Source organism: Vicugna pacos, chromosome 1 (assembly GCF_048564905.1).
Source record: "Vicugna pacos chromosome 1, VicPac4, whole genome shotgun sequence".
NCBI lineage: Eukaryota > Metazoa > Chordata > Mammalia > Artiodactyla > Camelidae > Vicugna > Vicugna pacos.
In genome coordinates, this window is record NC_132987.1 from 120,730,870 (window position 1) to 120,745,934 (window position 15,065).

The 15,065-nt window shown below is 58.4% G+C and overlaps 1 protein-coding gene across 1 annotated transcript in view; it reads left to right on the forward strand.

Annotated features, from left to right (window-relative positions):
* The first annotated feature begins 4,741 nt into the window (after positions 1-4,741).
* The window catches only part of LOC140698709 (interferon-induced GTP-binding protein Mx2-like), a 32,364-nt gene continuing 22,040 nt past the window's right edge, over positions 4,742-15,065 (forward strand). The window contains exons 1-3 of the mRNA XM_072969437.1: positions 4,742-4,825; positions 13,054-13,356; positions 13,975-14,167. Coding sequence (XP_072825538.1) covers positions 13,108-13,356; positions 13,975-14,167 — 442 coding nt within the window. The 5' untranslated portion in view covers positions 4,742-4,825; positions 13,054-13,107. The remainder of the gene's footprint in view (positions 4,826-13,053; positions 13,357-13,974; positions 14,168-15,065) is intronic.

Genomic DNA, 15,065 nt, shown 5'->3' on the forward strand with positions numbered 1-15,065 from the left:
TCCGCCCATTCTACAGATTGCAGGCAAAGAACAACCCCAGCAGTGGGACGGCATCCTGACTTGTCATCACCAGGCGGGGTTCCCTCTGCCCCACTCCCTGCCCTCAGCCCTGCAGTAGGGACGCCTGGCCCCACCTAGAACTCAGGGCTCGGCCCCTGAAGCCAGTCGACTGCTCCTGGAGGTGGGGGTGTCCCACCAGCTTCGCTCACCGGGTCCTCTCCTGACTGATCAGCCCCTTTGGCCTTGTCTGCAGGAGCAGGAGTCGGGGTGTTACCCCATCCCCTTTCTGGGTTTTGGACCACCTGGCAGAGGTGGCCGGAGAGTTTCGGTGACGTCACAGAGAAGGAGGCAGGATGGAGACAGGACATCAGGGGTGCTGGGGGCTGTAGGAGGTGGGTGAGCAGGCAGGTACAGGATTCTCAGGGCGGTGGACTGCTCTGTATGGGACTGCAATGGAGGACGCAGGTCATTACACGTTAGTGCAGCACCGAGAGTGACCCTGATGTGCACTGTGGACTCCAGGTGATGATGACATGTCCATGCAGGTTCACAGATTAGGACAAATGTACCCTCTGGTTGTCAACAGCAAGGAAGGCTGTGCATGCATTGGGGGAGAGGGGCTGGGGCAATCTCTGTACCTTCCTCTCACTTTTGCTGTCAACCTTAAACTGCCCTCAACAATAGTCTATTACAAAAAGAGAAAGAGCTGCCAATGAGACTGAGCCTTGGGTAGGTAGCCAGCCCTGAACATCTGTCCTAATTGCCCACACGCTGAGTGGACGTGAGCCTGCGCCTGCCCCCTAGGGTGGGGCCTGGAAGTGGGCGCCAGCCCCCCACCCCCACCCTGCAGCAGGGGGCCTGGAAGGGGCTGCCCTCCCACAGAGAGGGCTGCCCCCGGAGCCTCTGCCCTGGGGAAGCGGGCACTTCCCGGCCTCTCTCAGCAATCCTGTCACCCAGACGCCTGGACTGCCGACACCACAAAACCGGGAACAGAGCTTACTCCTGCCTGAGGAAAGGGTGTCACCTGCTGAGACCCTGCACCACTCAGTGGCCCTTTGTCTCCCTCCAGCCCAGACAATGGCATTGCCCACCCCAGGCCTGTCCCCCGTCCACAGGTACTAGGCACATGGGTTGATGTCCTCTGTGCACCTTCCCTGGGATGGGTCCCCTTGTCACCCTTGCTGGAGCACGTGGGGCCCAGAGAGTGAAGGGTCAGGGGTTTCCACCCCGAAGCGGCCTCTGCGGCGACACACCCACTTAGAGCTCTTGTCCACAGACTCCATGGTCCCTCCAACTCGTGAATCCAACAGCCGGGGAGGCGCTCACACAGTCTCCTCTAGAGGACTGGGAGCAGGCGCCGGACGAGAGGTCCGAGGGTGGGTGCCTTTAGGGTCCGGACGGCCGGGCGCTGCACAAACACCCAGGCCAGCCCTTCTGCAGAGTGTCCTCAGGCCAGCGGGACGGGCGACTGCGGCGGGCGGTCTTCATCAGCCCCCTGCCAGGCTCCCCGTGGAGCTGAGCAAACAGCAGCTTGAGATCCGGCCCAGCACTGTGACGCTGCCCGGGCAGGGTGTTCCCTCCGGGCCGTCAGCACCGGCAGCGCGAGGACCCACCCCTCCTGCGGTGCGAGCCGGAACGGATGCCATTCTCACAGGGAACGGAGGGTCCTCCAGTGGCCTTTGCTGCCTCCAGGGAAGCAAGCGTCACTCTGCGAGGCTTCTCCGGGGCCTTCATTTGTCTCTTTCCTGGAGCAGTAGACACACCTGTCCTGATGCAGACGCTGATACAGGAAAAATGGGCCATGAGAGGACAGTCATGTCCCCAGGTCTCAGTCGAGTCCCCGGGATGGACCCCAACAAGTGAGGGTCCTTGGCTTCGCACAGGAAAGAACTCAAGAGTGAGCCACAGGTTTATTCAGAGAGAGGCACACTCCATGGACAGAGTGGGCCATCTCTGCAGGTGAGGACAAGGGGTGGAGGCCCCAGAGCACGGGGTCATCTAGAAAAGTGAGAGCGGCCATGAGGTGCGGGGCTGTCAGTTTTCATGGGCTTGGTAACTTCACATGCTAACAAGTGGGAGGGTTATTCCAACAGCTTTGGGGACAGGGTGTGGAGTCCCAGGAACTGGGCCACCACCCATTTTTTGACCTTTTATGGCAGCCTGGGACCTGTCGTGGTGCCTGTGGGCGAGCCATTGAGCTGCTGGTGTATAACAACGCGCGTACAGTGAAGCTCACCATCACTGCAGGCACATCTCCCGCCATCCCGGTGCTAATCAATGTGTCATTCTTTCAATGGATGTGTCCTGTCTCCTTCCCTCCTGTCTCCAAGCCACCAGTGGTCAGACAGAAAACTGTCACACTGGGAAGCTGGGTGCCCAGTTCCTCCCTCCGTTCTCTGCTCGGGGGCCCTGGCTGATGCGGGCATGAGATCCTACAGGACAGACCCTGAACCTGGGGGTTGAAAAACATTTTTTAAGCATCTAAGGTCGTTCTTAGAAAGAAAACTTGCCCACAAGTGAAATGAATGAGCAAAGATGTGGTCAGGACTTTATTTTCTTAATTATAATATTAATTTCTGTTTTGGAGAGGATGGTGGGAGTGAACCCGAGATGGATGCCGGCTTCCTCCCTCCTGTACTCTCCCCGCCACCCTGAGGGCTCTTTGGGATGCCCCACAGCTGTGCTCTGGTGATGGGAATGCCCAGTGCACCCCTGCCTCACAGTGCAGGGGGACCCGGGACCCCCCGGGGAGCGCACCTCAGTCACAGTGCAGGGGGACCCCCAGGGAGCACACCTGTGGCTTTGCAGATCAGGTTACTAAGGACCTGAATGTCCTGCAGGCTCAGGGCTGAGTTCCCAGCAAGAGCTCTCCGAGAACACAGGACTATCCTGAGCCTGAGGGTGTGCACTGCCTGAGTTGGTTCCTGCAGGATGCTCTCGACTTCCCTTCTTAGGGTGCTCAGGCCTGAATATGGGGAGAGGGTGACAACAGAGCAGCACAGAACACCTCTATCATCTCAGAAAGTCCCGCTGCACAGCGCTGCCCTAAGTGACCGGATCTCCACGTGTGGACCCACCCCAGCCTCCCCTGAGAAGAAGGTGTTAGCAATGCAGAGTCTCGGGCCTAGCCCTCCGTGTGTTCACAAGCCCATCAGAAGACCTGGATGCAGCTGGAGTCTGAGGACACCTGTGAGTTCCCAGGAAGCATGTTGATCCTTCAGCTGCGTTTCTGGGGCAGGCTGTCAGCTTTGTTACCCAAGTTAAGAGGCCCACCACAGTGTGGGTCCCTGCCTGCCAGCTGGGAAGAATTCACAGCTAAGGCAGAGCGACAGAGCGAAACTGCTTTTACTTCTCAAAAGAGGAAAAAGAAGAAAAGTGCTCAAGCAGGGAGAAGAAAAGAAAAGTGCTCCTGCGAGGAAAAGGCGCTCAGGCGGGAGCTGTCAGCCCAGACGGGCGGCAGGGGCAGCCCCAGCCCGGCTCGGGCCACGTGGACTTCTGTGAGAGGCTTCCACCACCATGTCCTCCTTCCAGGTGTGATGAGCCAGTCAGTCCTTGGATGGCTTTTCAGTCTTTGGGTTTTTCCAGTTGTTGCCATGGCAGTTGTCAACTATCATGGCGCTGGTGGGTGTGTCACTCTGAGGCGGGAAGCCCCATAAAAAAACCGGCAAGGCCCCCAAGCAGGGCCACTACTCTTGTGCCGGCACCATCCGGTTCCCTGGCGCAGAGACTCTGTCTCACTTTTTGCCTCTGAACCGGCTTACTTACCCCTAAAATTCTATTGGTTTCCTGAACTCCCTTCTGATTGGTTATTTCCTTCACTCCTGTTTGGTTATTACTCTCACTTCTGATTGGTCCACTTCCTTAACTTCTGATTGGTCCCTTTGTAGTACTTCATTGCATGGAGCTCACTCCTGATTGGTTATTTCTCTCCTGATTGCTCTATAACTACAAAGCTTGTTCCTGGGTGGTCAACTTCTGTTATACTTTATTTGCATATGATGCTGCAAAGTGTAAAACTGGCAGCCTTTAAAGGCCTGTGTAGACCTACAGATGGGGTCCAGAGCTTGGAGGGTTAACTTCTCTGGGCCTGCTGGCGTAATAAACCTGAGTTCTCCGACTCTCCGAGTGCTGCTTGGTCTCTCGCCCGGATCCAGGTTGCTGTCACAACTGAGCTATAACACATTTTTCCGCAGCAACTCAGCACCTAATAACTTTATAATGAGCACATGACTAGGCTCAAGTTCCCCTGGAAGGCACATCCGCCCCCATCTTGGACTATGTTCGTCCTCACCAGCTCTTGCTTCTTCTCTGCAGCTGCCTCTGGAGACTTAGATAAGAGGAGTTGGTTTCTAGTCGAGGGAGAGGCAGGGGTATGATCCTGGGACAACAGCATTGGTAACAAAAAAGAAAGTTGTTTTTAACCAGAATGCCTACAATCTGGAGGACCCATAATCCCCCCTCCCCCACAAAACCATCTTCAGAGATTCTGTTCAGCCATGGAAGTTTTAAAGGGAAATGGGGCAGTGATACCAGTTAATCCTTGAGATAGATGGTCAAAGTGGTTGCCATACCTGGTGCTTGTCCTCATCCACTGCAGGAGCTGCTCTTCTGTGACTGGGAGCCTGGGAGGCCAGCTTCTCTGTAAACAAGAGGCTGGGTGGTCGGGGTGGGACTGGTGGCTGGGGTTAGCCACAGAGTCCTACTCCCTTTCAGTTTCATTTCCCTCCCTGCTGAAAAAGGGGGCACCGTGGGGAGAGTGGTTTATATAAAACGGAAGCAGAGAAAGGAAGACACATGGTGCTGGCTCCCTTCTGAAGGCACACAGGTAAGAGCTGGGGCCCTGCAGGGAGGGCTGCTTAATGACACCTTATGCTCCAGACCTGCCTTTCTGTTAAGAGCCGTTCCTGGTGAACTCGGCTCGTGCTGGGAGGCTGGAGACACACAGAGAAGTGTCTGAAGATGCTTGTGTGGCGCTGGCCCCAGACGGCCCTGCAGGCTGAGGGCACTTTCTAGAAAGAAAGTGGACGGACTGGGAGCACCAGGAGGCACCTTCCACATCTAGACAAAGATCTTTCCACCGCAAAGTGGCTTTGGGGGCTTCCGTGGAAGGTGCACATCTTCACGGGGGGAAGGAGCTCTGTGCTCTGTGACACTGTGATTTACAGTAAGAAATATATTAACTATGGTCGCTGCGCTATTACATTCCTGCAGTTAATAATTGTAGTTATTGAGCTGCTGAGAGCACAGACCTTAAAAGTCCTCATCACAAGACAAAAATGTAAGCATGAGGACACGAGGTAACTTACCGTGCTGATTACTTCACAATGTAGACAAATGTAGGGAAAAAGAAATGCGTTATCCAGTCTGTCAGTTTTGGACACAGAGCTCCTAAGAGACTTGGAAACTGTAAGTGAGGAGAGCACGTCTCCTGTGACCTTAATGAGGGGACGCAAGGCTGTGTGCTGTGCTCCTGAGACGGGGCTGGTTGCCTGGAGAAGCAACCACATGATGGGGGCCGGCACTTTCAGTCCCACCCCTGACCTCCAGAGAGGGGAGGGGAGCAGGAGACTGAGTTCAGTCACTGCTGGCCAGTGATTTAATCCACCATTCTGTGTAATGAAGCCTCCTTAAAACCCCCAAAGACCGGGTCTGGGGAGCTTCTGGTGAGACTGGAGATTCAAGGAGGTGGCTTTTGCAGAGGGCGCTGAAGCTCCGCACCCCTCCCACACCTGCCCTCTGCGACTTCCATCGGGCTGTTCCTGACTTACATCCTTTTACGATAAGCCCACAGTCTAGTGAGTAAAGTGTTTCTCTATGAGCCGCTCTAGCAATTTATTGAACACAAGGAGGGGGCCGTTGGAACCTCTGATGGATCTGTAGCCAGTGGGTCAGAAGCACAGGTGACAACCTGGACCTGCTGGAGAATTTAGCATGTGAAGTGGGCGGGTTGGGAGGGGAGCAGGCAAGCAGGGCTGAGCCCCATCAGGGGGCCCTGTGGCCTCTGACGCCTGCTAGACGGTGTCAGAGCTGAGCTCACCGCTTGGTGATGTGGGAAAATCACCCCGGAATCCGTGTCAGCACTGGAGCCGCAAGGCCTGGTCTCAGGGCTTCAGGAGCCCTCTCACTTGTGGCACTGGTGGCCCTCCCCGAGGCATGCTGGACTCCGGCTCCCCGAGGGGACAGGGCGGCTGGTTTCCAGCATTTGCCAGTCCCTGCTGTCACGGGCACTGGTACACGACTGTGCCTGCAGAGTTTTACTCGGGGACAGATACCGATGCCAAGGCTTCCCAGCACAGAAAGGCACTCGGGGACACAGATTAGGTATGAACCATGATGTGTCAGGGTCCAGGGCTGTCCGGCAAAGCACCCCAGGCCGGAGGGCTCAGTCATCCGAAATGTTCTCTCTCCCAGCTTTGGGGGCTGGAAGTCTGAGATCAAGGCAGGGCTGGTTCCTCCTGAGACCCTGCGTAGAATCTGTCTCTGCCTCTTCCAGCTTCTGGTCATTGCCGGCCATCCTTGGCACTATTTGGGGAAAATACCTCAGGATGCGGAAATCAAGCCGCTAGCAGGAACAAATGCTCCAGGCCACGCGGTCAGCTGTGACCCATGACCCATTCTGGCAGATTTTGCAAGAAAATCAGACATCTGTGTATCTCCCCTGACATTCACGCAGAACCAGGGGCTGAGCCAAGGCGGAGGGAAGGTTTAGACTTGGATCTAAGAGTGATGACATCTTTCTTTCTCTTTCCTGGACACTGTATGGAATCTCAGTGAACCAGACTTTTATTGTGCTTTTAGGAGAAGTTAATTTCCTATTTAGCATGGAGGGAGAGGAAACATCCCCACAGGTCTGAGTGGCACATCACACAGATTCCGCACGAGATGCCAGGTCAGAGCAGAAGTTTTAAATGACTCGCAGGACTTCCCCCGATGTGGGCATGTGCCTGCTCAGCCATGGGACGTCTCCGCAGAACCCGGGGCCAGCACGGGGCCAGGAGGCCAGGCCCGGGGGCCAGGAGCTGGTCGCAGGGCGTGGGATTCAAGCCCCTCAGCCCTGTGACCCTTCTGGGGCTTTACTGAAGCCTGTGGAAAGCTGGAAACACAAAAGCAAAAACAGCCCATGGGAAGAGAGCCACGGGGGAGGGGCTGGTTTTCAAGACTGCATTTCTGAGCTCCACTCATCACTGATGGGAGAACTTTGCCTTGAGATTTCAAAATCTGACCAGCCGTCCTGTTTCCTCTTTATCAAACTAACACATTATTCACTGTGTTACCAACCTCAGGCTCCTCTGCTCACCACTCAAAAGCCAATAATCAAGAGGCAGGTGTCAGTAGAGAGGAAAGGTGCTTTAATCAGAAAGGCTGGCAATGACTCAGGTCCAGAAGCCATCTCCGAAGATTCTGCTCGGCCAGGACGGCTTTTAGAGAGAAAAGGGTGGGGGGTGGGGGGGATCTCAGTGAAGCGCGGAGGCAGGAGGCTGGGGTCCGCATCTCCTCCACGGTGTGCGGACTGGCTGCCCCGCTCTCCTGGTGCTACCCGGCCCGCGGTCGGCCCGCAGGACTGCGAAGGGGCTGCGGGCGGTAGAGAGCGAGTGGTTCTCCAACTGCTCCCTTCTCCACCCTCACCTGGTTTCACGTGGGAATAAACCCCCAGGCGAGGCAAGACGCCGCGTGCAGTCAGGAGCGCGCAGGTCCGGTGCCGGTTTCCATGTTGCCCAGCGCCCTCGCTCCTCTAATTAGGCCCTTCCGGGGGGGGGGGCAGAAACGGACACACAGGAAGGGGCTGCTGGCAGTCCCCGCCATCGACATCGTCCCTCCTCTACGGAGTTAGGGGAGAAGGCGCGTCTCTGTGACCTCTTCATGCCGACAGAGGGCGCCCTGTCCTCAGGCGGAAGACGATGAAATGCGTCTGCGCACCTCTCTGCTGACAGCGCACTTGCCCACGTGCGTGCGCAGGGAGAGCCAGCTACCGCTCCTCTGAGGCCCCCAAAGGTGCAGATTCTCACGAGCCGTAGTGTTGATCCCGCGCTCGGAGAGCCAGGCCTTGGAGCTGTGCTGGCCATCGGGTCGGCCGGCTCGAGGCGGGGGGCTTGCGTGGCGGCTGCCGCCTGGGCCCCACGCAGGGAGCTCGGGCCCCGCCGGCAGTCGTGGTGTCTGTGCGACGTCTCGGGAACGCGCGTCAGACCCTGAGCCTGTGAGTCCGCTGTCCTCGTCATTAATTGCTCCAGCCTGCTCTTTTACGACGCTGCGAATCTGGAGGGCTCCAGCTTTTCTGCAGACGAGAGGCAGGGGACACGGAGGGGCCTTTGCACCTGGGGGGCCCTGCGGGGCTCTGCTCGGTTCCAGCTGGGTCCTCAGACTTCTAGCCGCGGGACGGCGTCTCCGTTGCTTAGCTTGAAGTTCCCTTCCCGTGGTACATGGAAGCAGGGACAACGCCCACGAGATCAGAGAGCACACAATGCTCCACGGGGCCCAGGCAGAGCACGGAGGAGAGGCGGGCATGTCCGCCGCGCCCAGGCTTCCCTCCTGCGCATCCCCCTGGCCTCTTTCCCCGCCCTGTCTGTCCCAGCCTGTCTGTCCACCTGTCTGTCCATCTGTCCCCAATCCTGTCCCCACTCCTGCCCCCACTCCCTCCTCAGCCTGTGTCTGGCTCTCAGCTCATTCCCCTCCTCCTGCTACATCACAGTCTCCCTGCTTCCCCTTTGCTCTCATGGCAGGTGTCCCCGCATGTCCTCCATCCCGGCTACCCTGAGGGTCCTGGTACTTCGTTCATGGTGCTCCGGCCAAAAGACACACCAAAGAGTTCTGTGATTAATGAGTCACGTCCAAAGAACTCAAAAACAGCAGGTTGTGTGGCGGCCAGCCGACATCTCCGTGCATCCTGGGAAATTCTGACGACCCCACAGTGCACCTGCGAGGTTGCTGAGGTTCCCCAGGGCACCCAGTTTGGGAACTTCGCTTTATAGTCTCGGCTAATTCCCTTTTTCCACCTGTGGGTCGCTCAGGGGCTTATCTGTGATGTGAGGAATCTCAGCACAATGTGGAGGTCTCTTCAGCAGAGGGGGCACTCTCCCTGTGGGCCCGCAGCACGGCTGTCCCTGTGGGGTGACGTCGCTCCTCTGGCTACTCTAGGGTGGACTGGACAGTGGACAGAAACAAGCGGAGGGTCCAGTTTGGGGGGAGGCGGGAGTTGAGCTCAGGCTGCGCTGCCGAGCCTGTGATGTGTGCGTGGGGCCCTGGTAGGCGGACAGCTCTGGGCTCTGTGCCTTGTCGTCAGGTCCAGCTGTACCCCCAGCTCCGCCCTGTGTCTCTCCCCTCTGGCTGTGGCTGACTATAGCCTTGCACAGTAAACCGTCCTTTGCTGGGACAGAGGTCAGCACAGGTCCTTGTAAGTGACGGAGGTTGCTGCCTGAGGCCCAGGGATGAGGCAGAACGACTCTCTCCTCCCCCTTTGCTGTCCCTCCGTCCAGCAGCAGCAGGGAGCCCTCCTCTCCTCTCCTCCTCCCACTCCCTGTGTGGTCCTCTCTGCCAGGTCACCCTTTGCCCACCCGGGCTGCTTCCTCCTCTGGGCTGCTGGCTCAGCCTCTTGTACGTGGACTGCAGCCCGTTGCCCCTGCTCGGATCTAGGTGGGGAGTGGGGCAGGCAGGGCCCCTCTCAGATGTAGAAGCTTTGGGTGAGAGGGAAGGAAGGAAAGAAACCCCCTCCCCATGAGCGACCTCAGAGACACTCGTGGGGGACCAGCCATCTCTCTCCGGCCCGTGTGTGTCCTCCCTGGCGCGTGGTGTCTTCTCCTGCAGCCTCTATCTTTGTCCTGTCAGGGACAGTTCTGGGCTCCTCACTTGCTGTGATCCAGCTGCCGCGGCCTGCCGCTCGGCAGCCCCAGTGTGGATGTTCGTCCACACGGCACCCCCCACAGGCCTCTCTGTGGAGCCCCCACCTCTTCAGCTGCGACCTCTCCCCATGCATCCCTGCCCCACCCACCGGACCCTCCAGCTCCCACCCCCTCCCCCCAGAAAAGGCAGAGCACCTACAGATGTCCCAAGACAGCTCTTGCACGCCCCGCTCTAAGCTGTTTTAAACAGTGCCACAGTCAAACCATAAAACCAGAATAAACTTTGCTGAGGCTCTGGGGATGAGTGTCAAGGAGCAGAGCGATGCCAGAGGCAGCTGTGACCCCTGCCTGCAGTCTGTCCTGGGCCTTCTCACTGCCAAGGCCGAGGGTGCAAGGGACGGACAGTCTCTTTCCGTCTTTACCCAGTGGGAGCGCCCGGTTCCCCAGGAGAGCAGCCTCCTCCAGCCTGGCCCTCTGCAGAGTTCTCTCCCCTGTGTTTACATTCAGGAGGTTAACATAATCTGAATATAATTTCCTTGTATTCAGGGGATGAAATAAATCACTAGACATGTTCTGGAGTGCAATTTTATTCATTTAAAAAAAGTGGAGAATTTTTCTTTCATATTTTCTCTGGACACTGGCCGAAGGGCTAGGTGTTTCATAAAATCAGTAATTTTACCCAGAAGTCTGGGGACGGAGGGAGATGCAGGTACTGGCTTAGGATGTGAACACAGAGGTAAAGGCACTCCTTCCGCACAGCACCTTTGGCAGGGCTCCCCCGGGAGCAGGGCTGAACTGGCACCGCCCCTTCACTTAGGGTCCCCGGGCCGTGGGGCTGACCACGTGGAAGAGGGCAGGTGGAAGGCCTCTCCTGCCTCCTTCCAGCCCAAACCCAAGCAATGCCAGGCATTGCCAGGGCTGCCCCTAAGAAGGGAGCTGCCCCTGGGCTAGGCCTTCCCAGCCCCCAGGGGCAGGGGGTGCTCCGCCCAGCTCCCTGAGCTCAGGACCTTTGCACTTGCATTTCCTCCACCAGGAAGGCTCCTCCCCACGTCCTCAAGTTTGTGCTCCTCTGCCACTCAGTTCCCGTTCACAGGCACTCCTCAAACACGGGTTAGGGGAAACAACACCGGACCCAGGAACCATGACCCACCCCCTTTCTTCCAGACCCTCCCTCAGCACCTGGGGTTAGATTATTTGTTTGGGGGTCTCCGGGACAGAATGTCCGGACCTGAAGCAGGGGCTTTATCTGGCTTGGTCACCAGCACACCCGCCTGGCAGGAGGAGCCTGCACGTAGCAGGTCCTTGTTTGGGTTTGCTCAGGTTGCCCTAACAAAGCACCACCAGGGGGCAGCTTAGACAACAGAAATTTATCTTCTCACAGTCTGGGGGCCAGAGTCCAAGGCCAAGGTGCCAGCAGGCTCGGCTGCTCTGAGCTCGCTCTCCTCGGCGTGTAGACGGCCGTCTCCTCCCTGTGTCCTCACAGGTCTTTCCTTTGTGTCTTCACTCTTTTCATAAAGACGTCGGTCAGGTTGGCTTAGGGCCGACCCAAGAGACCTCGTTTTACCTTATTCACCTCTTTAAAGGCCAAATCTCCAACACAGTCACACTGGAGGTCGCAGGGGTTCGGACTCCAGCGTATGAACTCGGGGACACAATTCAGCCCTTAACAGTCCTCCAGACATCTTTGTGGAATGAATGAATGAATGAATGAGCCACTCCCATTTTCCACAAAAGCCAGTGGCACACACAAAGTTGTGAACATGCTCGTCCAGTCTGAGGAAAGGCAGAATGCTGGGCCCAGCATTCAGAGAAGGGATTCTATCAAATATGGAAAAGGAGATTGGGGCCACATCTTAAGAACTTTGTCCTGCAGGAAAGGTCTCAGAGGTTTCTAGAAAGGGTAGTCATGCTGAGACCCGGGGTTTAGAAGGAAAAGAGGCCTACTAGGTGGAGAGAGGCCACTGTCGGGCGGGGACGGAGGGCTGAGGGGCCGCAGCTGGACATGGGGTACAAGTGGACCCCCCAGAGTGCAGCTACTGGGGAGGGGCCCCCTCCAGATGCCAGTCGCCCAACTGGTTAGTGCCCTGGGGCTGGCATAACAAACTCTCCAAACTTGGACGCTGAAACAAGACTTTTATTCTCTCACGGGTCTGGAAGCCAGATGCTCCAAGACGTCCAAGACGCTGGCAAAGTTAGTTCCTCCTGGAGGCCCTGAGGGAGAATCCGCTCCAGGCCTGGCTCCCGGCGCTGGGGCTCCTGCGCCCCCGGGTCCCCTGGCTGAGGCAGCATCCTTCCATCTCTGCCTCCGTCTTCACGTCGCCCTCTGGTTGTGGGTCTCTGTGTCTCAAATCCCTCCCCACCCCCACCGTCTCTTCTTGCATTTCAGGCCCACTTGCATCTCCAGACCTTCTTTGGAAACATGTGCAAATACGCTTTTCCCAAATAAGGTCACATGCACGATCCCAGGTGGACGGGCATTAGGAGGAGGGCGGACACAATCACCCTCCCGCATCCGCTCTGCTCCCGGAGGTGGGGGGCAGCGGGCAAGGGCTCAGGACCCAGAGTCACCAGCTTGGCTGAGTCCTGACTCAGGCCAGGAACCGGACCCCCCACTTCTGCTCCTTGACCTGGAAAATGCAGATTAGGAGCAAGCACACCCGGTTGTTGTGAAGCTGAGATGAGCATCTCAGAGGGGCGCCGGGCGAGGCCGGCACTTGGTGCTGCCAGCGACTTCTCACAGGCCGGCTCTCTGATGACAGCCCCGTGGGGAAGCAAGACTCCAGCAACCGCTTCCCCCAGACGCCCCAGCAGCCTGAGCTGGCCTGGGGGTCAGCCTGGGTGGTGGCAGGGCAGGGGCTGGCGCCCAAGGGTCCCGGGAGAGACTACCTGTCATGTCTCCATGCCCACAGTCTCCTGTCCCGTCCTGAACCTCAGGTGACACTGGCTCATCAGAAGTCACAGAGGAACATTCAGACTTCCCCATGGAATCGTGGAGGCCCCTTGTCCACAGGGGGCCGGCAGGGACCCCTCTTGTGCTCTGAGCCTGTTTGAGCCAGCCCCTCCCGCGGTCGGGGCTGTGCTGGGCAACTGGTCTGCCCTGCGTCCATGCGCGGGAGGGCGCGCTGTGCGGGGCTGGTGGGGGGCAGGCCTGGAGGGATGAAGGCCCGGGGAGGTCTGCTTTGGGATGTTTGGGTCACATTCTCATCTTGTGTGTTTGCAGAGTTTGCGAAGAAGATTGGAGGAGCTTAGCAGCAGCTTGACGGGGCGACAGTGGATGCCTATGCCCTACCGGTCCCAGCGGCGCCTGACGCACAGTTCCAGTTCTCCCCGACACCATCCCAAAAAAGAAATGGCTTCCTTCCTGCAGCAGCCACCGCCAGTGGGCGCAGGAGCAGGACAGATGATGAGCACCCCAAACTGGCAGTCTGGGGGGAAGGAGCCTGTTTTCTTCGCCAAGGATTTCAAGCCTATCTTTTTGAGTGAGCAGCAGCCAGGAGGAAACAGAGAACAGCAGAGCACAAAGGCAGGTCGGGTGGAGGGATGGGCAGGAAGGGCACTCCCGGCCACCAGGCCGAGGAGGACCGGAGAGCGGCCACGGGGGAGCCCCCTCCAGGGCAGCCAGGTCTGCACGTGTGGTCCCCCCGGCAGCACGGCTCTCTCCGGGGCACTTCCACCAAGCGCGAGGGACAGTCTCTGGGCAGCAGTGGCCTTCCCAGTCACGGGTCTGGGGGCTCCATTCCTTGTGAGGGGGCCTCCTTCCTGGGAGGTGTTCCTCTAGCTATGACTGCCACTGTCACCATGGCCAGCCCAGCCCAGCCCAGCCCAGCCCAGCCCAGCTCGGCCGTCCCGGGTCCCCCGACTCTCCTCCCTCCGGCAGGGAGCACCACCTCTCGGCAACTTCTCCCTCCTCAGTCGGGCACCTCGTCCTCCAGCCCCAGCCAAACGCCCCCCCGCAGCAGCAGAAGCCAAGTCTCCACAGGAACAGAGCACCGGGCCCTCCCCCGGGCACGTCTCCGTCCACCCCTCACCCTCCTGTCTGTAACCCATCACCTGTAGCTGCATCAGTTCGGCCAGAGATTCCCAACGGTGGTGGGAGCCCTGTCAGAGGCCACGACTGTGAAGTCTGTTCTGCCTCCCCCAGGGGCCCGAAAACAGCCTGTTCAGCCCGTACGAGGAGAAGGTTCGGCCCTGCATCGACCTTGTTGACTCCCTGCGGGCCCTGGGCGTGGAGCAGGACCTGGCCCTGCCCGCCATCGCCGTCATCGGGGACCAGAGCTCGGGCAAGAGCTCCGTGCTGGAGGCGCTGTCGGGGGTCGCCCTTCCCCGAGGCAGCGGTAAGCACCGTTGTGCCAGCCTCGCTCTGCAGCCAGAGGCCGGCCGCCTGCAAGCCACAAAGCTTCCTTGGGACCAGGGGTTTCACGGGCTGGTCTCTGGGAGGGACCCCCGGAGGGTGGCTCCCACAGGCCCTGCACGGCGGGGTCTGCAGTGGACGGGGAGGGGGCCTGGGTGTCCCACGCAGCCCTTAGTACCTGGGTCCTCTCCCCGTGTCAGTAGGCATCGCTGGGCCTGTGTTAGTTTCCTTCTAGTGGTCTGTGTAAGTGTATTTCTTGTCTGATGTCATGAATTTGTGAGTTTCTCGCACACGAAGTCTTTCTGAAGAAGTTTAGATCACAGAGTGATAAGACCCAAAGTTTTCTTTTAAAAAAAATTAACTGTGTGTAGAGTTCAAAAGCTGTTTTGCATTTCTGATGTAATCAAATAATTATACAGGGAAAAAAAGAAGAAAGAGGTGGCAGCCGGGAAGAGGGTCGAGGTTCCGCCAGCCTGTTCCCTTCCTCACTCCCATCTCCTGCCAGCAGTGCCCATCCCCCACACCCAACCAGAAACAGGGGCCAGGGTTCGGCCTCCCGGGCACACAGGAGGGTGTGGGGGTGCTGGGGACGGCCCAGACCCTGCGCAGCCCCAGGAACAGCCGCGCCGCCAGGGGCCCTGGCCTGTGCTCCCTTGACCACAGACAGCTGGTCTTCTGCTCCGGGACGTCCCGTGAGATCCCCACCAGCCGGGCTCCTGATGGATGAGAACTCAGAGAGGGCACAGCGGCTCCTCCTCTCCGCCCTGGGTTCAGCCTTCTGGGGAGAGAAGCCACAGGGCAGAGAGTCTGGAGGCCACGGCAGAGACGTGGGGCAGGCAGGGGACCCTGGACAAGTGCCCAGGTCATAGGACAGCCCTGCT